Source organism: Protopterus annectens, chromosome 17.part0, assembly GCF_019279795.1.
Source record: "Protopterus annectens isolate FY-2018-M chromosome 17.part0, PAN1.0, whole genome shotgun sequence".
Lineage (NCBI taxonomy): Eukaryota > Metazoa > Chordata > Ceratodontiformes > Protopteridae > Protopterus > Protopterus annectens.
In genome coordinates this window covers 302,631,996-302,656,831 of record NC_056751.1, presented here as the reverse complement: position 1 = coordinate 302,656,831, position 24,836 = coordinate 302,631,996, and the positions used below count along the sequence as shown (strand labels likewise).

At 38.1% G+C, this 24,836-nt stretch overlaps 1 protein-coding gene across 1 annotated transcript in view; it reads right to left on the bottom strand.

Annotated features, from left to right (window-relative positions):
- The window catches only part of MPPED2 (metallophosphoesterase domain containing 2), a 1,431,207-nt gene that overhangs the window by 1,000,358 nt on the left and 406,013 nt on the right, over positions 1-24,836 (bottom strand). Inside the window, exon 3 of the mRNA XM_044059323.1 lies at positions 6,670-6,851. Coding sequence (XP_043915258.1) covers positions 6,670-6,851 — 182 coding nt within the window. The remainder of the gene's footprint in view (positions 1-6,669; positions 6,852-24,836) is intronic.

Genomic DNA, 24,836 nt, shown 5'->3' with positions numbered 1-24,836 from the left:
AAGCAAAAGAGTCTGGAGTGACAGCATTCTGAAGGAGGGGACAAATCCAGTGCAGGCCTCCATTCTCCTTCTTTTCTAGGTACTAGAAAAAGTCTGGAATAAAGCCCTTTTCCTAAGTATAGTTGTGGAACAGGTTCTACTGCACACTGATTGTAGGATAGGAAGTAAGAGGTCTACCTGACTGGGAGAAGGTGTTGGGAAACCTCTGAACAGTGGAATCTCTTTCCAAGTCCCAGTGGATGACAGAAAGGATACATTGGTCTGAAGTAATGAGCTGCCAGGTCAAAATATATGAGGTCAGTTTTTTTGAAAAAGGGAGGATGGATGTGCTGAGTGGAACAGAGAGAAGCAGAAAATAGTCAGGCTGATTTGTGTGCTCAGGAAGTTCTCCCAAACTTAGACTCCCTGTCTGTTTTACATTGAAATCTCTTTCTAGGTATTTTTTTGCCCTTCTGTGGGGTCCTAGAGTCCTTGTGAAAGGAGGAGTTGGGCTTAGCCTGGTAAGCTTCTCTGATACCTGGGGACAGAACCGAGGAGATCTGTCTGCAATCCTTCATAATCTTACCTTGTTCTTACAAAGCTTTAAACAGGTCGGCCATTTTAGAGCTAAATATAAAGTCCCTCTCAGGTAAGGACTGTGAAGGAAGCCATGCAAGTCTTTTAATGACAGATCCAGCAGCAGCTGTTCTAGAAAAGGCTTCCACTGCATCACAACTGCAATTAATGTCATGTCTAGTTACCTGGAAGTCAGAGTCACCACAGACAGTCTGCTGATTGATGCTAGGTACTTCTAAAGAAGACAGAGTTTTTTTCAAGTTAGCTTGAATAGACAATAAATATTTTGCAATTTCAGCCTGGTAATTTATAGTTCTGAAGGCCAGAGTGGAAAAGGTCTATACCTTTTTTCCCAAATCTGTCTATTCCCCTGCTATCTTTATCTCAGTGAGGAACATTAGCAGCAGGTAAAAGTTTAGATGCCTTGTCCGTTGAAACAGAAAAAAACAGAGGGATCTGCCAAAGGATTCTTATAAAATAATTTTAAGCATTCTGCCACTTTATAAAATCTATCAGGCCTTTTAGGTGCTGGGGTTGAGAATCAGGTGCAGTGGAAGTAGATGCAAAGGCATTTACGAAAACCTCCATAACAGGAGGGACAGGTGTAAGCATAGGGATGCTTACCCATAGCAAATTGCTTCATCATGTTAGATATGGTTTCCTCAAAAGAGATTTTCTCTACAGGATAATCGGGGGACAAGATATTGTCATAATCAGAGGCGACTTGGCCTGGGGAGTGAATCTGGGATGAGTAGGCCAATGGTGTTCAACTGAATCAGACTCTTCCTCATCTTCCTCTAAGGATGTCTCAAGATGACTCCTTTGAGTGGTAGAAGGAGTAACGAAAAAGCCAAACAATGCTTGCACCACAGTCTCGAACGAAACTTTATTGTAGTAAAAAATAAAAAAACACACACGGATTGAGAGCTTTCTTTCTTTACACAGGGATTTCATCAGAATCACTTCTCAACCATTAAATTCAGCTTTATATACTCCCCCCATTAAGGAGCAGAAGAAAGAAAGGATAGTAGCCTGAGAGCCAAAACAGGCTTAAACTGGCCTTGGGAAAACTGCATTTATTCTTTTTACTGAGATGTATGAAGAGGGAAACATTTTTGTTTTTTCCTTACTTCTCCTTGGGAGTGATGTCAGCTTTAACAAGATGTGGCAGATCCGTCCCCTGACATGCCTCAATTAAGGACCCTGTTACTTCTTTGCGAACTAATATCTGTGGAATACACTCCTGTTCTTCTGAAATAATAAGGTGGGGGTCCCCCTCCTCCCCAGTATCGGTAACAGCAGTCATAACAAACATTCAAGACTCACCACTGGTGGGGCTGCAGTAGCCTGAGAAGAAGTTGAAAGTACTATTGGTTTCAAAACCTTATAGGTACATCCAAGTCCAATTCAGCAGTCAAAGGATCGCGCGTAGGCCTTTTGAATTTCTTTTTCAGAATGAGTGGGATGTTGCAAGTAGAAGATCCTGCCATTTTAGCTTAGGAAAGGTACTTAAGACACTGGGTCTCCAAACAAGTACTGAATGTGGAATGTGCATATCGTTTTTGGTACAAAGGATTAATGAATACTGCAATTTATATAGTCATATTCTTCACCTAGGCAAAAGAGACACTGGGAGTAGAGATCCTTATAAGGAGCCTAGCTATCACAATCACACTTTCCCCTCCTAGCCGATATCTAGCCGTAGTGAATCACAAAAACTTTAACAACAAACAAAGCAGGTTTCCCACTGGGACATTTATTTGAACAAGTGAAGGCAAAAAGATACCAAAGACCACACAGAACAAATGTGCATGTGAACTACTTGAGGTTTTCATGCTCATGTATCCGCTCAGAAGTCTAAGTGACCACAGGTACAGATCACATATCAGCTGTGTGGCTCTACTGAAGGTTTTGCCTTTGGTATCCTTGCCAGATGTTCAGGTTATTTGGGAAGACAACCCAGCAGTTTGGAAAACTGCAACAGGGATCTAAGGAAGGTCATATAAATACACAAACACACACATATACATAACCATATTGGCAAATTACACACAATGTAATTATCACAAAACTGGACTTATCTGCAGCAATATGTGTTCAAAGACAGTGACAATAACAACATTTATATCACATTGATCAACATTTAACTAGTGTGATCCTTATCAAAATTAAACAATCATTGTTTAGCTCAAGTCAAATATTCTCTCTGTCTTAACCAGCGTTATATCAACTGCTTACTTTGAGAGTATGATCTCAAGAGTAAAGTAGTCTTCTCCTGATGCATATGACTATCTACCAAACACAAAGTATTATTTACCTAATGACATACATGTAACTATGCAATTGATCTGCAGAAATGATCTGTGCTAATATCATACCCGACACTGAGGCAGGGTTTTCCACTGATTCTGTCTCAGTAGACTAAAGGATCATTATAACGGCAGACCAAAGATCATGAGTCACTATGGAAAGAAAGCCGAGGCAGAACAGTAACAAGGAAAAGCAATGAAACAACACAAAATATTAACATTGCCATAACCTGGTGATGATTAATATGGATGGATTGTGGTTATATTTGGCAGTACAAGGGGATGAAGGTCTGCAGCTTTGCTGGAGTTAAACTGAATGACTACATGCCTAACACACACAGGAGGTTTATTCCAGCATAAAGGAAGCACATAAATACAGTTTTCATGTAAATGAATATGTGAAATATAAATATGTGACAGGCAAAGTGTTGAGACAAAATGGTATAAGAAACGGAAGTGGCTTTGCCTGGAGAATTCAAGTTTGCAGTTAAGAAAATAAGAGGAACAGAACATTAAAAAGCCCTTCATTGGATTTTTCATGGAGACTGATGTAAGACTTGCTTGTGAATGAACAGATGACACACAGGAAGAAAACAGTATGCTTACTAGAGGGATAGAAAAGGCAGGAAGATATAAGACAATATGTACTTATGGGTAACCATTTGAAATGTTGAAATCTGCTTCAGTGAGTCCCGAAATACATAGCCTGATATGTCAATAAAACACAAGGTATGGCAATCTCAGAGTTGGAATATGTAAATTTGGAGGGTGCGTGCAGGGGCACATGGTCCTTGCAGAAAAAAAAACAAGTTTAAGAAGAAAGCACTGTCAGATTATTTTCTATTCTCTTGCATTTTCAGTCTTTTTTGGTGTACTGATTGCGCTTAAAGTAAGGGAAGAGAAGTGAGGAATTAAAAATCTCTGTAAGGCTACTGAAGAAAACAAAGGCAAAATAAAGTAAAGCAAAAATGAGATATGTTCATTCTTTTTACTTTGTGGAAGATTTGGATGTAGAGATGTGTTGATACTTTATAACAGAAAATTAAAATACTGGCACAGCCCTGAAGAATACTGAGAACAGTAAGTTATACACAAATGGAGTATTGACTTTCATTTGTTTTCATTCTTTGTGATTTTTATTTGGTAAAATATTGATTTATACAAATAAACCTTTTTTTAAATTTCAGTTCATTACTTTTATGATTAATTTAACAGGAGCATATTACATTTTTATGTGAGTTAATTAGTTAAGAGCAAAGTAATATGAAATGAACTAAAGAAATAATGTATGATATGTATGGAAAATGTTTTGAAAGCACATTCTTTGAAGTTACAGTAACAAGGAAACGTACTCTTACTTTATTAAATATTTTGAAGTCTTTAACATTTATGTAACACAATACAATACCAACCCAAGCAAACTGGACCTTGGTTTAATGTCACATATGAAAGACAGTAAAACGTCATTCAGACAGATCTGCAAATGAGACTTTGGTTGAAAATCTTATCTACAGGATGTATAAAAATGACATGAGATAAGACAGTGATAGCCTACATAATACAAAGGCAAACCGCTATAGGGGAAAGGGTTAAGGCTTCCATATACTGCTATTAACTATAAACCATAAGAGTAATGGGGAGTACAGTGTTTCAGGGAATAATGTAAATAGCCAGATTCAAATAAATCACGTGGGTTTAATCAAATACAGTGCGCAACCCTACAAAAAAGCCTTCTTTTGATTTAAAATTTAAGTTGACCATTTGAGCTGGCAGTGTTATGATGGTGATATTTTGTGCCACTGTTCTGTTCAGTCTTTGTGTGTGTGTGTGTGTGTGTGTGTGTCTATATAGATAACTGCACACACACACACACACACACACACACACACATATATATATATATATATATATACACACACACACACACACACACACACACACACACACACACACACACACACACACACACACACTGAACAGAAGAGAAAATATTCACTCTTATTCAGAAATTGATAATCAGGCAGGATGGGGGGCTTGAAGGTATTTTACAGCTATTAACAGAAGCCATTGAGGTACACTTTTTAAATCCAGTGGAGAAAGGAATAAGAATTATTAAAAATGATTACTGCATGTTAACAAATGTTAAGAAGCATGTGACTCTCTACAACCAATCCAGTTATGAAATTAAAACATTAAAAAACACCATCTGCAGAAGAACAAAAATAAAAGAAGTAAACAGCTGGAATCCATGCTAAGTTATCGGATAAGGAAAGACAAACAGTAGGGCAGATCATAAATCAGTAAAGAGGCATCCTAAAAGATGCAAACGTCAAATACAGAAACATTTACAGAAAGTAGTTCAGACACAGATACAGGTGAAATCTAATAAACAATACTTTAAAGCACCTGCATGTCCCTTACGGAATACATTACAAGCACCTACATCTCACTTATGGAATAAATTACATACAAATGGTTTAAAGCTCTTGCACTTCCTTTACAGAATAAATCACATATAAAAATCAAATACTTTGTAAATCATTATGGATGTGGGAACTGCAAGCAGTTCAGGTGACGGACAGTAGAGAAGGAAAATGGTCCAAAGAACTTCTGGCAGACATGTTGAAACAAAAAACAGTCAGGAAAGAAATACAGTAGTGGAAGGTATGTTAACAAAACAAGACAAAGATTTGAGCTCTGTATTTGGTTACATCGTTTATTAAATTTCAAGTAGGCAGATTCCTTACAATGATGGTAAGTATAAAAAAGACTCCCTATGACAACACAGCTGATGGAAGAGGCCCTTAAAAGGCAATGGTCGGTGAGATGGATGCTGGAAACAAAATAAGCCTTAAGTTTGTTGAAGTGCTAAGGTCAACAAGAAAGTAAATAAAAGATCTCCCAAGGAGAAATGCTGCAATGATAATTGTTCAATGGAGCAGAAAGAAGGCCCGATCAAAAATGTGAAATGGTGCTTGGATGTACAGGAAGAAATGTGCACAAATAAAATAAAGCAACAGACTGGGAATACCTTACTGTTTCAACCCAGTACTTTCATACTTTATCTGGACCAGCAGAGGTTAATAACAGTTTTTCTTATTGCTACATTTTTGTATGTGGCACAACTTGAAGATGCAATATGTATTAGCACACAGAACTGCATCTTTAAGACTTTGTTTCTTCACAGATGTTTCTGCAGTCCTCACACACACTAAGCTTTTACTTCAGTGCATTAATTTGACGAATACTTGCTCCAGATTGGCAGTGGAAAAGAAAGAACCATTGCCTACAAAGATGTACCTCATTAACAAAAAGACAAAAACAAGCAAGCAAGCAAACCAATATATTAAACATAATTTTTCCCTGTAATGAATACTAAGCCATTAACGGTCTAATCTACAATCAAAACATATTTCTCAAGTGATCTTAAAGAAGTAGTATTTAGTTGCCATATTAATCTGTAAACCAGTATTCAGAACTGGATTTTTACAAGAAACACCAAGTCACTAAATGAAAGCAGTACTATAAACACAAACAAAAGAAATAATAACTCGCATAAAGAAACAAGTTCATGTACATCTCTATTCTTTTACGTTATGTAAAAAAAAAAAAAATCTGTACGTCATTTTAATTATTGCAAGCATACCTCAACTGGGCTGCTGCAGCATTCTATATAAGAGAGAAGGAGCCACAACAACTAAGCACTTTAATTCAGCTGGGAGGAAATGAGTGGCACTTGAATAGTAAAGGTTAATTGGGGTCAGGGAAAAGCATGTTAGAAGAGAAAAAAGGCACAGCTCCTTACCTAGCCAGTCATTGAACTTCTTAACCTCCGAGGGCAGTCCCAACTCAGTGAAATCGCCAGTGTGAAGCAAAATATCCCCATAAGGCATTTGAATGCCGTCTGTCCGAGAGTGGGTGTCTGAGATGCAGACGAATCTTGTGTGGCCTGCTGGTTTTGGAGAGTCGTATGGGATGGGATCAACCCTGTGTAAACAATGAACACAAAAAGTTGACAATAATGCTGTTGCAGTCTGTTACACTGGCTTTTGTCGAATTAGACTGACACAGATATTCTTCAAGCAATAAGACTTTAGTAATGTGTAGGTTTCATGTACTGACAAAGATGATCTTTTTCTCATGACAGGCTTAATGTCAAGAAGACAGAACAGTCAACTGTTAGGCATTCATGACAGTTTAATGGTAGATAAATGAATAAACTCTCTAAACCATTGTTTATATCATAATTAAGTATAAAACTTACCTGGCTACCCACGGTACAAGAAAGAGCTAAATCACTGAACTGTAGAGTCTGATACAGCTGTCTCTACTGAAAGTAAATCACTGATAAGATTTACTATTTACTAAATAAGCTCACTCCTGTATTTTTTTCATCTCTAACTGCAGTTCAGATGAAACATTAAACCGCGGCACCATCTACCTGAGTTGATGGTAGATTGGGGGTAGGGAAAGTTCTGTTGTGCCCTGGACAGATTTTTCCTAGTCAGTATGAAAACCACTTCACGTCAACCATGAAAAGAGGCCATTGGGACAAACCTAGAGTAAATAAATAAAATAAAAATAAAATAAAATAAAATAATGACTGGAAGTGTAGAACATGATTGGCTTAATTACAGTGACAGATATAGCACAACAGAACACTGGCAACACTTCACGTTTTCCACAGTCTGTGGTACTATCACTCTGACTAAGGTAGAAATCATGAGATGGACTGAAAAACAGTCAAGTGCTCCTGCTCAAACGTCAACAGTGGTAGTGTCATCTCTATTTGTTCTTTGAACAGATGTAATTGTATACCATTAGAACTAATGCAATAAAGCCAGTTACTAAGCCCTCTTTTGTAGTCTGCTAGCAAAAAGATAATTATACTGTACAATTCACAGACATCTGCACTTACTTCTTGTCCTGACTCCCTTTCCTCAACTCAAACTAAAAGCCTGTCATATTAAAGCTATTACAGCAGAATCATATGCCACAGTACAAACTTAAATTTAATATTATAAACAACTTAATTTGTAAACGTAACAGCTAATACTCTGCAAAAAAAACTGCATTAGTCATTCTCAGTAATTACCAATTGGAGCTGTCCTACTGTATTCTGATGCATCATTTCTGTGTGTTGTACTTTTGCAAAGCATAGGAAGAGGACAAAAGTATAACATTCATTTATTATATCTGGTTATTGCAGTGGTGCACTGACTGAGAGTGACTATTTGCAAGCACAGCCCAGATAAGCAAAAGAAACATGTTCAAGTACAGTCATATTAATAAATATATAATAACATAAAAGGAAGAAACTGTTTAACAGACAGAATGACTAGTCTACAATCAACATTATAATCTAAATTCTAAATATTTTTACATTATTTACATCGCTGTTATCCTATCCCTTCTGTCTAATGGACACCTAGTCCCTTGCACTATAACCCATTCACTCCTCATCAGCAGTCATCCTGGCAGCCATAACATGTTTTTTTTTCCATTTCACTTTTCCTAATCCCACCCACACTGGCTGACAGGCATGTTTGAACATGCAAAGGCTCCAATGCCTTCCTTTATCAGAGCGTACATTTTTGCACATGCTCCACGAAAGCTACAACATGGACATGGACATACCTTGATAGAGACCAGGACATAACAGGCTGGTGATGGAGGGTGGTTAGCACCAGCCTTTTCCAATTTAGTATTAAGCTGCTGGTATAAAGAATTTAAAAAAAAAAAAATCCTTTTAGTGTTTCTTTTTGTAAAGGACATACACTGATAACTTGTTTTCCATTTGGAACAATACTTTAGAGACATTTAAACTGTTTTTAAAAACATGAACAATAGTGCACTGCTTTTGAAATTCACTATGAGTAACGTTCATCAAACAGTAAATTTTTTGGATGCTGACAATAGTAACAAACAACTTGTTTGTGACATTTACAGGAAAATAAATCTTTCGTGACTAATTACCTGCATTTTGCTAGGCAATACCTGAATTATATGAAGTGGAATTCTGTAAGGGGACAACCCATCAGACTGAAAAGACTAATAAGTAACAACAAGATGGTTTATAAAGTATTACTTCCGAAACAATTGTTCATCAATACAAGCTATTTGGTATAGAAACTTGCTTGCTGAAGTAAGAGAGAATATATGAAATTACTGTAAAGGGTCTCAGTTAGAGCGTCTTTTGTGTGGAGACATGCGTGAATGGGCGTACCTTCGTTGAAGGTTGTGCGTGGCTGGTAACTCGGCACATAAAAATATCAATCATTAGCGGACCGGAGTTCCGCTGTGGCGACCCCTAACCGGGAAAAGCTGAAAGACGCAACAACTGTAAAGGGTCTCACTATTAAAAATACTGATGAAGAGTCACGTTACAGATCTTTCCCAGTACCAATAAGCATGGATATGAGAAATGAATGATAATGGGAAGATCTTATACATGGACTTGCATTAACACAACTGCTTTACAACCACGTTTATTTATAAAAATGTGTCTCTTACAAAAGGGTAACCAAAATTATGGTAGAGAAGATAGATTGCAACATGTCAATGCAATGGATGTAAGATGGACAGAGATAAGTGATAATGTGAGATTTTTTTTTAATTAAGGCATACTCACCAAGAATTTTATAACAGTAAATACTCCTGTAACACTAAGGGGGTGATTTGCATTATAAGGTGTTTAAGCTGCACAAGCTTTTACATGTGTAACACAACGGAACTCTCACAGCAATTAAAAGAACAGATATTAGCAATTAAAACAACAGATATTAGCAACTAAAGCAAATGTTAATCTAATGCACTGGCTAAACATTTCGGCAGTTGTAAGGATTTTGGACGATTTGTCTTTTTGTAGTGGACTTCTTGAAAAATGACATAAGCTGCAGAGACTTTAAGAACAAACTTGAAAATATGGAAGTAAAGTGGCAGCTGTTACTGCTGCAGATACAATTCCATGTTTAACTGAAACAATAGTATTAAATGTATTTCAAAAGAGGAACATTTATTGTATTTGTAATATATTTATCTTTGTATTCACTGTTTTTTATGGATATTTATCATCATTGTGTCTTTGAATAAGATATTTAGGTGCGACGAGTTTTGGAGACTTGTCAGCTATCATTAGTCATATGAGGTTTTCAGTATTTAAAGTGCGACTGTTGTTGTGTAAATTAATTCTGAAAAGAGTTCATGGAAATAAAAAGTGAAAATGCTCAAAGTAAAAGTTTCTCCCATGTGGTTTAGCTATTTTGCTTGTTTGTTTTAGTGTTATGCTACTGTGTTTGTTTTAGTCATAATATTTTTTTCAGTTTGTTTAATTAAATGTCAACAATTCCACCAAGATCTACAGGAATGAACTGTAATGTCACAGCACTTGATCGGGTTTGAGCAACAGGTTGGGGAACCATTCTCCAAACTACCATTTACCACTATCTAAAACGGGGTCAAAACTTCCCTGAAGTCAGTGAAACTTAAACTTAATAAACATGAGAGACCTGTGAGGTCTCTTTTGATGTCTGAAAGAAAAAAAAACAGAGGAGGGAGAGCTGCACAGCTTCCTCACTCTCCTTTGAATTTCTGAAGCTTGGGGGAAAAATGGAACAAGGCAGAACCAAAGCTGAAGATTCCTACTTAAAGTTATACATCCTACTCCCACAGCTGGTGGTGGGGCCTCCTTAGTAATATAGATCCAGCTTCTTTTAGCACAGCCTTCCCCTGTTTCTGTATTTTACTGTATTCTTCTGTCCTCTTTGGAGGACTCCAGTCTCATGATACAGACACAACTTAGTGTACATTCTATCACTTAAAGACTGGTAGCTATGGCTTCATCCACAAGCCTGGATGCCATATTTGCAGACACATGGCATTAGTTTTGCAATGCCTGCCCCTCAAGCTGTCAGATTCTCAGGAGCCAGTCCCCCACCCTGTCACCACTTGTGTAGAACTGATTTATGCTGTTCTGGCTAGGGTCCCTGACTTTACTATCTCTGTCAATATTCCCTAATCTGTATAATACTTCTAAAGAGCTCACTCTTTCCAATAATCATGCTGTGGTCCCTTGAATCTGTTAAAGTTTAAAGAATGGGGTTGATTCACAAAATCTCACAATGAGTTTCTTGACTTCAGTGGGAGAGGTCCCAAAACATCTGTCCAAGTTGAGTACATCCCAGATCTACCACTCCTCCCAGGAGCCATACTTTGACCAGCAGTTCCATGCAATGGGGAGGCTGAGATGGCAGTTTAAGCACAAACTGCAAAGAACTTGCTTGGTTGAACACAGAATTAGACTGGATGCTCATTACACCATGCATCATAAAGAAATATCACTTAAGAAGGCAATGCTCTTGCCTGGTAAGATTTCTGCAGAAAAAGAGTAGAGGATACCACGCAGCCCAGTATGCCTAATTTCTTGTTGGGACTTTAATTCACCCCACTGCCAGGAAGCTACGTGCTCCTTTGCATGCAAGTAGTATGAGAAGTTAGTCCTTCGCACATTACACATCTGGGAAGGGTTGGGGTATATCCTACATGGAATTTTCCTAGTCAGAGTTTGGTTATAATGATTTTACTGATATCATCAGCATGCTTACATCCTCAGCCAAGCCAACACAGGCTGGCTCCTGGTCCCAGAGGTGGGGTTACTCAGGTCTCCTCTATCAAGGCAGAAGCTTGCAAGGAGATTCTCATCAGCAACTTATATATATTCTAAAAAAGGCAGCAAAATTCCTTTTTTTTTCTTACCCCTTTACCATCCTCACTTGTGATATTTTAGAAGATATCCTTGTATGCCATTACACTGCCTCACAACATAAATGAATAGGTAACAGTTACTGTTTGCTTTTATTTAACATTTGTTTACTGGGGAAGTTCAACTTGGAATGAGCCAATTTTCAGTGGAGGCCCGGGGAGTAACACTCCAGATGCTGTGTTTGTAACATGGGAGGAAACCAGAGGACCTGGAGGAAAACCACACAAATGCAGGAAGGACATACAAACTCCGCACAGAAAGCACCCCAGCCGAGAATCATACCGGACACACACACACACACACACACACACACACACACACACACACACACACACACACACACACACACACACACACACCTATGGGTAATTTGCAGGACCAGCAATTTACCTGTTGGCAAATTTTGAGATGAGAATGGAAACTTGCAACCTTAGCTAAAGCCCACATTAAGACGGGGATAAAATGCAGATTTCACACCAAAAGCACTCCAAGCAGGAAGAAGACTGGAGAACCAAATAGTGAAAGATGAAATGCTAAGCACTGTAATACTGTGCCAAAGGGACTTCCTTAATTACATGGGACAAAGTGCGGCTTACAGCTATAAAATGAATGTTTGTCTGTCCACATATCTGTAAGCCTTCTCAATTCAACAAGGCTTATTTTCCAGAACTGTCTTTTCCTGAATGAAAATAAAAGACTTCAGTCAGAACCTTAAACATAGCTGCTTGGGTTCACTGAAATTTTCTTCCACCTACGTGGTCTGCTGTGGCTGCTGGACGTTTTGACAATAAAACTGAGTTTTAATATCGATACTTAAACTTTTTTCTATGCTGATAATTTATTACAATCTGCTGTCCTGTACTCCCAGCAAGGAGTGTCACAGGCAATTTCAAAAGGTGCAGAATAGTGTCATGAGTCATTTAGAAAGGATGTACAAAGCAGCACAATTCAATACAACATATAACTAGCTTTTTGTTTTGAAATAAGGAAGAAAATTAAGCAGTAACATGTGAGTCCTTAGTAAAGGCAACCTCCGTTAACAATAAATTGTTTTATATTGTATGAAGATTTTTAAATGGAGTCCTAATTAAGTTATAAAAAAACGATATTGAATTTTTAACTAATTCCTTAATTACTAATTCATTTGCAGTACGTAGGTCAAAAAATGTGTGACAGAGTGGAATGTAATTATTAGAAAGAAGCAGACCATTTTAATTAAATTACATTCTTTCATTCTAATACTTTTAATGTGACAATCCTACAGTTAAACTAATAGTGCACTCTATCTTTTCTGCAATTTTGAGACAAGACTTTTACAGAATTCTCTGAATAAAGAACCATGATTAATGTCTAAACAATTACTAGGCAAAGGCACTTACTATTTCTGAAGTATTTAACACCTACTGAATTATTCTTTTAACAGAATTGCAAATGTTCATATTTAAACATTAGAAGAGAAAAGTTCAGTGCAAACAATACTGGCCCAGTTCTGCCCACCTTAACTTCACTGATAAAAAAAAAAATATGTGCAACCGTCAGTTTTGCATACTATCTGCATAAACAGTAAAAAAAAAAAAAGAAAAATTCTTGTTACTATTTCCATACTTAGATAAACGGGAGAGGATTTTAAGTACTCTGAAGAGCAACTTCTACAATGAAGGTGGGAAGCAATGCAGTGTCAATATCGTGTGTGAAAGTAAATAATACAAATTTTAAATTGGAACAAGTAAAGGTTTACTGGGGTACCTTACTGGACATAAATATAAAAAGCAGAGAAATATGAAAGCCATTTTAGACTTTAAATATCAAGGCAGCACAGCTCACAATACTAAATGCAACATGTATGATCCCAATTACAAGTTAACCTTTTTCAAAAAGGCTTCCTTCCTAATAATAATTAGTTACAACAAACATGGTGCTTGTATTTTATTAACAAATATATGATCAATAGTGGCTATTGGAGTGAGGTGCTACTTTTTTTTAGTTAAATCTCAATATGAGTGTCAAATGAAAAGACGTCTATAAATCTTTTTTATCTGTGATGAGTAAACAATAATAAAGAGTTCAACAAAAGATTCTGTGACAAAGTTCCATGTTCAAGTTCCATGTTCAATAATTTCTAAATGTCCTTGAAAAGACTGAATGTACAGTAGAATGCACATTAGTTAATATGATATAAAAAAATAACCTTTTGCTTAACTTCTCACTAACACTGCAAACAGCACAATATTAGAAGAGAAACTTCTTTTAAGTAAGATTTTGACAGCTGTAGACTCGATCAGCTTAACACCACAGCAAACTTCCACAAAAGCAAGCAGCCCTATTGCTGCTGTGTAGGATGGCTCTGGTAGCTTTGGGTGTTGCATTTTTTAGTATCTCATAAAATGCATTTTTCTACTTTGTGCCAGCTTATTAGCAAATTCTCCGAATGAATAGGAATTTAAGTCTGAATAATTCCACTGAGGAACTGTTTGTTCATAGGTTCATACTAGGCTATCTGCCCTAGGGCATTTATAAGCCTAGCCAGAATGTGTTTGGCTTTCGCCACCCATTTTAAATTTATTTTGCTATGCCCTTTTTTGAGGTTAGTATACTGTGCCTCTGTGTAACAGTGACACAGAAGTGATACCCGGGGTAAACCTACGATCTCCCATCCACTCATCAAGATTCCTCTTGAAGACAGTCAATGAGGGACTCTGCCTAACCTGGACTGGGATTTTATTCCAGAGTGAAGGGAGCCTCTGGGTTATGAATCTGTCCCTCCAGCATGTCCTATTTATTTCAGTGCTGAGGTTCAAGTCTCTCGAGCGTAGCTCGATGGGATTTGGATTTTCTGAGGTGCAGCATGTCCATTAATTCCGGGTTGGACATGGCTTTATACGTCAGGCACAGATCGCCTCTGAACAGGCGGTATGCCACTGAGTAGAGCTGGAGTTTCTTTAACCGGGCAGCATATGGCATCTGTTTGAGCCCTTTGATCCTCTTGGTGAGGTACTTTTGGGGTCTTTCCAGTTGCTGCAGGTGTCTGGTAAGGTACATCCCAAAAGGGGCATTGTACTCAATTATGGGCCTGATGAGGGATGAGTAAAGAGGTACGATGACCTCCCCTGATCTAGATGTGAATCCCTTCATGATTAGGTGGGCTATATAAATTGTTTTTCTAACCACTTTGGCCACGTGGTTGTCAAATGAGAGATTGCTATCAACTTGGGTCCCCAGGTCCCTAATTATTTCTTCTGTACTTAATGGATTACCACCTTTGTGGTAATTTGTGGGCACTTTGTTTTTGCCAGAGGGGATGACTATACACTTTTGGCATTTAGCTTGAGACCATGGCTCTGGCACCAGTTGTCTGTTTCTATGAGGCCCTTTTGGAGGATGCTTGTGTTGGCTGGCCCAGTTTGCAGTCATCTGTGAACTTGGTCAGCCACAGTCCTTCCGTGTTGGCCTGTACCTCCGAGAAATATATACCGAACAAGAGAGGTCCCAGGACTGAGCCTTGTGGGACACCACTTGTAACTGGTTTGGAGTCTGACATGGCTCCAGCAATTCTAATCATGTGGGTTCTGTCCTTGAGCCAGTTTGCAATCCATCTAGTGACATAGGGGTTTATATTTAAGCTGGTGAACTTATCTATAATGCCCGAGTGGGGTACTGTATCGAAGGCCTTTGCGAGGTCCAGGTAGGCTGTGTGGACCACCTTCCCCTCGTCAATGGCCTTGGTGACCATTTCAAAGAAATCAACCAGGTTTAAGAGGCAGGATCTGCCCTTAACAAAGCTGAACTGGGTAGGATCCAGTGTCTGTAGGTCCCCAATATCTTTATTTATGAGGTCCATGATGATCCTTTCCATAGCTTTGCAGACCAAGCTAGTCAGGCTTATGGGGCGATAGTTTCCAGGATCCGTTGAGGCACCACCTTTATGGAGAGGGACCACTGTTGCTGTACGCCACTCTTTGGGCACATATCCTGTAGTAAGGCTGAGATTGAACAGTAGTTTTATGTTTGGGTTTAGCTCTCCTTGGAGTTCATGTAGGACGCAGCCCGGGACACCGTCTGGTCCCATTGATGCTGTGTTTTTTGCTTTGGAGAGGGCGGCTCTTACCTGAGCATCTGAGATGTCAGGGGGGGCAGCACTCTGCTGGGATAGATATTTGCCCTTTTGGTGGGGGGGGAGTTTGCGCTGAACCTGTCAGCTAGGATGTTGGCAATGTCTGTGGGTTCAGTGTATTTTTTGTCATTTTGGACTAATTCTGAGCATATCTGGGAATTACCACCCAGGTTCCTAACATAACTAAAGAAAGCCTTGTGATTATCCTTAGTGTCCTGTGCAATTTTTCTCTCGAAGCTGGCCTTAGACAATTTTATGAGTGCCCGTAGTTTTTTGCTAATACTGATCAGTGATGCCTTCCCTTTTTGGGATTTTGCTCTATCATTTAGTAGCTTCCTCCTTCTATTGTATAGTTTGTTTATGGCTGGGGTCCACCAGACAGGATGTCTGCCTTTGGAGGATTGGGTCTTGGTTTTACTTGGGATTGCATGATCCATGCATTCCTGAAGGTGTTCATAGAATGTGTTTATAAAGGATTCTGCGGTCTGGGCCATATTTTCCACAGGCCCGGGGGCTTTGAAGGATTCCACCTCGGTTTTGAGGAGTGTGAAATTTGCTTTAGAGAAGTTTTTCACTGTGGTTTTCTGGGCAGGGGGTGGGGTCGGGATGTGAATATCCAGTGAGATTAGTTTATGGTCTGATCTTACCAGTGAGGGATACACTTCTGGTCTGGAGCAGAGAGTCCCCATGTTGGTGATGATCAGGTCCAGTATATTTTCCCCTCTTGTGGGAGTGGTAACACGTTGTTCCATAGCATTTGAGCTTATAAATTCTAGGAACCTTTGGGCTAGGGTGTTGGAGCTAGAGTAATGCTCCCAGTCTATGTTTGGGTAGATGAAGTCGCCCAATATAATGGTGTTTGAAGAGACCTTCATATTTTCCAGTGTTCTCAGGAAGGCCGAGTGGGGTTCCTGGGTTTGGGAGGGTGGTCTGTAGCAGGCTATAAACTGGAAGGCAGTTTTACCCACTGTTAGTTGCACATGGATAGTCTCTGATGCTTCGTGCTTTGCCACCAACCTGGAGGTGTGGGTATCTTTGATGAATATCAGCCTGGAGGTGTGGGTATCTTTGATGAATATCGATACTCCCCCTCCTTTTGTGGTTTGGTCCAAGTTTTGGGGCCGAAAAGTATGGTATGAGGTATAACCTGGTAGTGCTGGGGTGCTCTCGGGAGCCCTGAACCAGGTTTCTGTTACTGCACAGATATCGATGTTCTCCATGCTAAGGAGAGTGCGTGCATCTTGAGGTTTAGACTTCTGGCGTTGAGTAGCATTACTCTTAGTTTCTTATCCCTTGTGATATCTATGGAAGTGGGTTTGTCTTTTGAGCCTTGCCTAAAAAAGGCACTATGGGGGTAGCAAGAGCCTTTGCCAATATCCGAAAGCCCAGGGGTGACAGGTGCAAGCATTTCATAGTATCATTAGATCTTACTGCAGGCATACATGATTTATCAAGGCACACATGATTTATTGACCAAAACCAGTTATGACATCAACACAGGCTGATCACTGTTCTATAATGCAACTACAGTGAAAAGAATCACTCCTGCAACCCTGAGGGAGCCGAATCCTGAGTCCTGTAAACCAACACTCTGCCAAGCATTTCATTTATAAGCTCAGCCACGTAGGCAGTCACATTGACGGTGTCAGTGAAGTATGTATCAGGCGTTTGTTACACATTTGCAGACTGGAAGAATCAAACTCATAACAAGCTTTTAATCTTGAGGGGGGAATTGAACCATTGACAATCTTCATTTACACACTACATTTCAAACATATTCAGGCAATCGCTCCTTTTCTTACAGCGTATTGAGAGAAGAAACATTTTGTTGTCCACATAACTACTGGAATTATTATAATTCAATTTATAATAATCTCCCGAGTGAGCAAGACAAAGTTAATATATTACAATCAGCTGGGAAAACATCATTTTCATTGAAATGGAAAATATATACTTGGAGATTTATGAACAGATCATTTTACACACCTCAATTAATGAACAGAATTAACAAAAAACAAAACATTTGTATTAGGTGTAACTCTAATATAGACATTAACTGGGCTCATATGTCTTTTTGATTGTCCTGATTTAATCACATTCTGGAAGAATGCAAATGATTTATTACAAGCACTTTTTTCAGATAACTTCATATTAAACAAATCTTTGGTTATATTTAATACACCCATTCCACAGTGTGTTAGAAAAATAAAATACCCATTTCTTTGGACCATACTAGCGGTGGCTAGAAAGACAATAACGAAAAATTGGATTTTGAAATCTCCTCCTACTTTTCTTGAGTTCATAATATATTAAAAGATTATTTAATTTACAAATAAAAAACATAACTTCTAGAACAACTAGACAGACATATGAACATCATTTGTGGGTCAACTTACAAACTCTGTTGGGAAAAAGTGAACTTACTTCATAAAGGTAATAAACTTTTGTCCTTTACATTTGTGAATTATATTACAACAAGATAAATATATTGTAATCTAAGCATGAATACTGGATGTCTTTGTATATACTTTAGCTTTTATGATTTTGTCAATTTTACTCATGTATCTGTATGGGATAAATATATGTTATCAATTTTTAGATTTGTAGCATATATTCTCTTGTATAACTTTATGTGATTGCTTATAAATTTGTTATAATTAAAATCAATAAAACTGTTTTAAAAAAAAATCTTTTACAACAGAGCCATGGAAGCAGTCACAAAGTGAAGCATATAACAAGTGATTGTTGCACATTAGCAGACTGACAGTTTATAAAAGTCACAAAAAGCATACAATCCTAAGAAGTACTGAACTCTCAACCCTCTTCATTTGTACTTTACAAATCAGTTGATTTACAAGCAGAGCCATGGAAGCAGTCAGACTACAGGAGTGAGCTTCACCTTATTTCATATGTACAAACTGTGATGTAACAATGCCCAGCTTCATTTGTGCGGCCAGTGATGGCCAAGTCCAATTTATATAGCAGAGGACAGTAATTGTCCTTAACAATTGCTTTACAATGTGCAGTGCCATTTCTTGTTAGTTGTACATTGGCAGCAACTGTGCTCTTCATGACCCATCATGAAGAGCACAATCATGAAAAGAATGGCGATTTAGAAACCATGTATGAGCATGTGTGTGGTGTGTTCTCTGTTCGATCACAAATCAAACATCCAACAAACCAAGAACATAGGTGCAATTTATAAAAATCAATCAGAAATGTATTCAATTTTAAAAATGCTGTAAAGGTCTGATCGGGTAGACTGGTTTCACATAAATCATGCCTTCTCCAGTACAAATTCATCAATTCAATAGTGATTACATATATAGCCTATTTAATTAAAATGACGGTGTTTAAATTCATAACAAAACATCCATTAAAAATACGTATAAAGACACTTATGAAAAAGAATGACATAATATATCACCAATATTCATTAAGACCTGTAGCAGACAAAGTTCCTAATAAAACAATCCAAAATTATACCTTATTAGATAAAATATTCTGCCAACCTAACTTCTTAGGGGTATCCCTAATCAAAGTACCAACAACTAAAAAGTTATACCTAGCACTTAAATGTTTCAGTTTATGTTTATAAAGAGCTTTATTGCTTCTACAACACCTAATATCACTAATATGTTCACTAATGCATATTTTAAAGCATCAGAAAGTTTAGCCAACATAACAAAGCAGAGTAAGTGCAGGTAATTAAATAAACAATCCACTCAGAATCACAAGTAATTACTTGATTACTTTTCAAAAAACTGATTGGTTTTGGCAGATGTGAATTCTGCTGATTTAAATACGCGCACATGTATGAACGAAATAAAAAAATGACCACAAAATTGACAACCACATAAAATTTTACCAATTTTTGAGTTTTTGAAATGGCTTCTCAGCATGTAGATTATGTCTGCAAACACTAGATAAATCTGTTTAATAGTAAAACCCGTTCTGTAAACAAAACCTTAGCCTCAGCCAACAGAATATCCAAATATTTAAAAATAAACCAGCAAACACAAGTATTAGCACCAAATGTAATAACTAATTATTATATAGAATATTTTCAGAATGAGTCTTGTAAAGCAATAAGTCTTCTGTTTTATAATTTTTAATTATTTTTCTAGCTTTAGTGACACCACCTTTATTATAACACCTAAACAAAAACCTACACAGCAACTCCTCAGCTTGTTGTTCAAAATCATCTTGGTCAGTTCATATATGTCTAATTCTAATAAACTGAGATTTAGGAATGTTATTAGTAATGTACAAAAGATGATGACTGGCTGCCTCTAATAATGAAATAATGAACTTTTATGAAAACGTTCCTATAAATACTGCTTTGTGTTACTCTATCAGTTAATTTATTAACTCTCATATCTAAAAAGTACCCACTAAAGTGAATATATTCAGCAGTAAAAGTCGGACCCCATTTCTTCTCTTTTAAATGGAACAAAAATTCTTGTAGTTCTATAATATCAGATGTCCATACAAGCCAACAATCATCTAAATATCGGTCATATATCCATGGCATTAACAAAAATGTCATGGTTGCTGTCATAAATGATGTGACTTGATATAACCCATAAACAAGTCAGCATATACAGGGCCAAAGGATACTCTCATGGTCACTACTTACTTCTGAAAATAGAAAACATTTTTTGTTAAACACATTCAGTCAAACGTAACAGAAATGTATTAAAGCCATGTGGATATAAATGTGCCTTAAACAAGCAATATTCAACTGCTTGTAATCCAGCCCAGTGTGGTATATTGGTATATAAAATACTGTACATCAACAGCAACCATATACTGATACTGTTCCATTTGGCAAGTCTCCAAAATTTGAAGAAATCGTGTTAAGTTCCTGTATTTATCACCTAACAAGTTAGAAGCCACAGTGGTACAGCTGTAGCATTGTTGCCTCACAGCAAGAGGTTCTCCTGTTCGATTCACGGCTGGAGTGCCTTCTGTGTGGAGTCTGCATGTCCTCCCCACGGTCGAGTAGCCTCCGAAAGACATGCGTGAATGGACGTGTCTTCGCTGAAGGTTGGGAGTTGGGCTGGTAACTCGGCACCATAAAAAAATCTACTGCCAATCATTAGCAGACCAGAGTTCCGCTGTAGCAACCCCTAACTGGGAAAAGCCGAAAAGACAAACAACATTATTCATCACCTAACAAGTACAAGCAAAGGTTTCAAATACTTTGTCAAAAACTAGAACGTGGTATATTTAAGGAATCTTTACCAGATATAATAGGTCTCCCTGGTAGTCTGGTAAGATTCTTATGAATCTTAGGTAACAAATAGAGGTCACTGATTATACTACTAATAGCTCAAGGAAAATATGGGGGGCATATAAATGTGGCAGCTGTCATCACTGCAGATACATTCTTGAGAGTGAATAAGTTGATTAAGGACAGTCAAATATAAAAGTTAAAATGTATTACAACTGTGGATCCAAGGTGGTGAGAACCTGGCAAAATGCCAACATTGTACCAATTTTTATGAGGGGAAAACTGAGAGGAGGATGAGGGAATGAATATATGAACATCTTTGTGATATGAAACAGTAAGAATAATAATAAAGACCTTTTTAAGCATACCGAAAAAAGTGTCCCACTCCTCAATTTTTATTTTTTGTATTGGATAAGGTTGACAAAACCCCTGTGGAGGGACAAAATCTGAGTTTTTAGAAACAAAGAAACTGCTTCTAGATCCCGGTAGATATCCTGGACTGAATGAGCTTTAATATATATCTAGTACTTTAAAACTCTGCTCCTAAGAGGTTGCATGAAGGAATATCATTTTAATAGGGAAGAGGCTATAATAGTGTTACAGGTCCTTAGATTATTGCAGGAACAATGATTACTGTACCTATGTATTTTATTAATTTAGGTTATACAATAATATATTTATTTATTTATCTAACATTTGTTGACCAGGAAAGTCAGACTAGGACAGAGCCTATTTTCAGCGAAGGTCTGGGGAGAAACACTCCGGATGCATGTCTATGGATTGTGGGAAGAAACCAGAGCACCCAGAGGAAACCCACATGAATGTAGGGAGGACATGCAGACTCTATACAGAAGGTATCCCAGCAGAGAATCGAACTGGAGAAACACTTGCTATGAGGTGGCAACGTTAACCGCTACACCACTGCTCCACCCAATGTGTTACTCAACAGTATCTATTTATTTGTGTGGTCAAATGATTGTATATGTATGCGATTCTTTAAATCTGTAATTCATTTGCACTAAATTTTAATGCTTAAGATTGATTTGTTGATTTAGATCAAATGGTAATGACAAAAGGGTTTTAAAACATTTAGTATGTAACATTTCAATGTTCTGATGAATTCCCAAGCATTAGGGGATGGAAGTGCTAACCAATCTGTAAATAAATTATGCAGTGTGTGCTGTGGAGACTCCAGGGTGTCTTTTACCTTAGTTATGGTAACTGCCTGGATAGCCTGCACAGACATTGCAGATGATACCCTGTGCATTTCAGGCCACCAGACAGTTGATGGAGTGACACCCTTTGTAGTTAATGTAATTCCTTCCCATTTCACCAGGTGAAGCCTTTATTTTAATGTAGGTGCAGTCTATGTCCCCTAGTACCTCAGGGAAATAGGTTACTTCACAGAAGTCCTGCATGTTGTTGGCTTACTCTTCTGGGGTACATGGGAATCACATATTCTCCCCCAAATACTGAAGCATGACATTGAGAAAGTGACTGGATACTTTGAAGGCAGACACCTGAGACACCCCAACTGTGTACCAGTAGTTCACTGGATGGTTCCTGCAGCTAATATAAACAATAATAAATAATATAAAGCCACATAGGCCTTAGTATCCACTGGGATAGGTATACTATGACAAGGCTGCAGACGAGGCAGACACGTACCCACAATTTCCTGAATGGTATACTTATCAAACAGTACTAGTACACAGTGTCATTGCTGTGAAGTCCATAAAATGTTAACTGCAGTCAATGACCCCTATGCTTCCAGGAGAGACGTAAGTTGCAGCAACCCTTAACATTAGTTTACACACTTAAGCAACCAGCTTACTATACGTTTTTTATTTTTTATATTTTTCCCCTAACAGATCTGTTTTTCAATTGAATTGTAGAGGTTATAGGTCACATTAAAGGTGGGAAAAGTTTTGAAATGATTTACTGTGGTCTCATTTCTGTATATCACAAAAAAACTGGCATTTTAACAGGGGTGTGCACACTTTTTATATCTACTGTACATGCAAGTTATAGAAGTATTATTTACTTATTTATTTATTTGATATTTGTTAACCTGGTTGATCCAACTGGCCCAAGAGCCAAGTTTCAGTGGAGACCCAAGGAGAAAAGCTGCATTGTAATACAAACAAAATGAAAAAGTACAAAATCATACAATATATGAAGGGATGGTAACAAAGTATTAAGTTTTACATAAAGTATTTAGCAGTTACATAAGGCAGAGAAATCACTTACACAGTAGTAAGGCAGGACGTGAATAATAAAAATCAGTAGAGTGATAATATACCACAGTTGTTACAAGACAGTTAAGTATTAAAATGAACATATTTACATAGACTGTTGTTACAAAATACAATATAAATATTTACATAGATTGTAGTTGCAATTGAAGGTGGGTATGACATCTGTCTGAAAAAGAAATAAGAGTCATGGAGTTATCACAGTAAGAAGAATGAGGAGAAATTAAGTGGAGGATGGGGACAGACCCTGGGGGGGGGATTCTTTTTATAAGTACTGGTCCAACCTCAGAGTAGGTATTTGCAAGTTTTAAGTAAGAGGTCAATATTTCCCTTGGGAGTTGAAGGATTAAGGTGGAAGAAGGGCCACGTTTTGTTATTTACAGAACAGTGTGTTGAGGTTTATTTCTTGGTTAATTTTTTAACAGTGGGATGTTCTTTACTTTTGTTGTTTTTTTCAACATAATTCTAGTTTGCTGTAACTCTGTAAGATCTGCTCTCTGGCTTGCCCTCTATGTTCCACACTACACAATACCCATGGTGCACAAAAGGTTCGTGTCACATCCAAGAGATTATGACCAATCCTGCTCTATCCCACATATTCCAGTCCACCCAGCAGGGAAAAACAGTAGTTCTTCCTGATACCCTCTGCTTGTCCAAAACTATTCTGCTCTTCCCTCAGGGGCAAAAACTTTACAGTCACCCTCACAGATATAATTTAGCTTTTATTTAACAGGTAATTAGACAGCTAACAACTGTCCCTGATTTTGCCACAGGTTTTTGTCCTGTCCCTCACAGAATTTTTGATAAACTGCTGAGGATTGGTCACTAGCTGAAGTGATGGCTAGAAGCAAGGCTGTTTTCCAGGAGAGGAATTTTAACTCTGCTGAAGAAGCAGGTTCAAAGGGGAGAAGCGTGAGCTTTTCCAGTACAAAGTTAAGGTCCCAAGCAGGGGTGGGTGCTCTCCTTGGTGGCCTTAAGTTGTTTTCCCCTCTCAGGAACTGTTTGAAAAGAGGGTGCGAGAAGAGAGGTGGCTCAGTGTTGTAATGAGCAGAAATGGCTGAGGCATGTATATTAATGAAGGAGAAGGACAGGCCTTTGTGGAGTAGATCTGCTAAGTAATCCAGGATAAGAGGCAGAGAGGGCAATGTTGTGTCCTCTCCTTTAGATTGAATCCATGAGCAGAACCTTTTCCACTTATCAGCATAGGATTTTCTTGTACTGGGTCTTCTGGCTTCAAGAATGACGTCCAGCACCTGTTTGCTTAAGGTTGCTGGGGGAGAATTCAAGGAATAAGCCAGGCTGCAAGATTTAGGGTTTGCAGTTGTGGATGCAGAATCTGTCCCTCCTGCTGAGAGAGGAGGGATGGATTCTGGTGTAGGTGCCATGTTGGCACCAATGTCAGGCTGCACATGAGTGGGTACCAGTGCTGGCGTCGCCATTTCGGGGCAATCAGAATTGTCCTTGGTCTGTCCTGCTTTATCTGGAGTAATACTCTTAAAAGGAGGGGCAGAGAGGGAAAGGCATAGATTGAGAGATTTACCTGCTGAAAAGACAGGGCATCCACTTTCCAGGCCCTGCTGTGAGGATTCCTGGTGCAGAATTTGCTGAA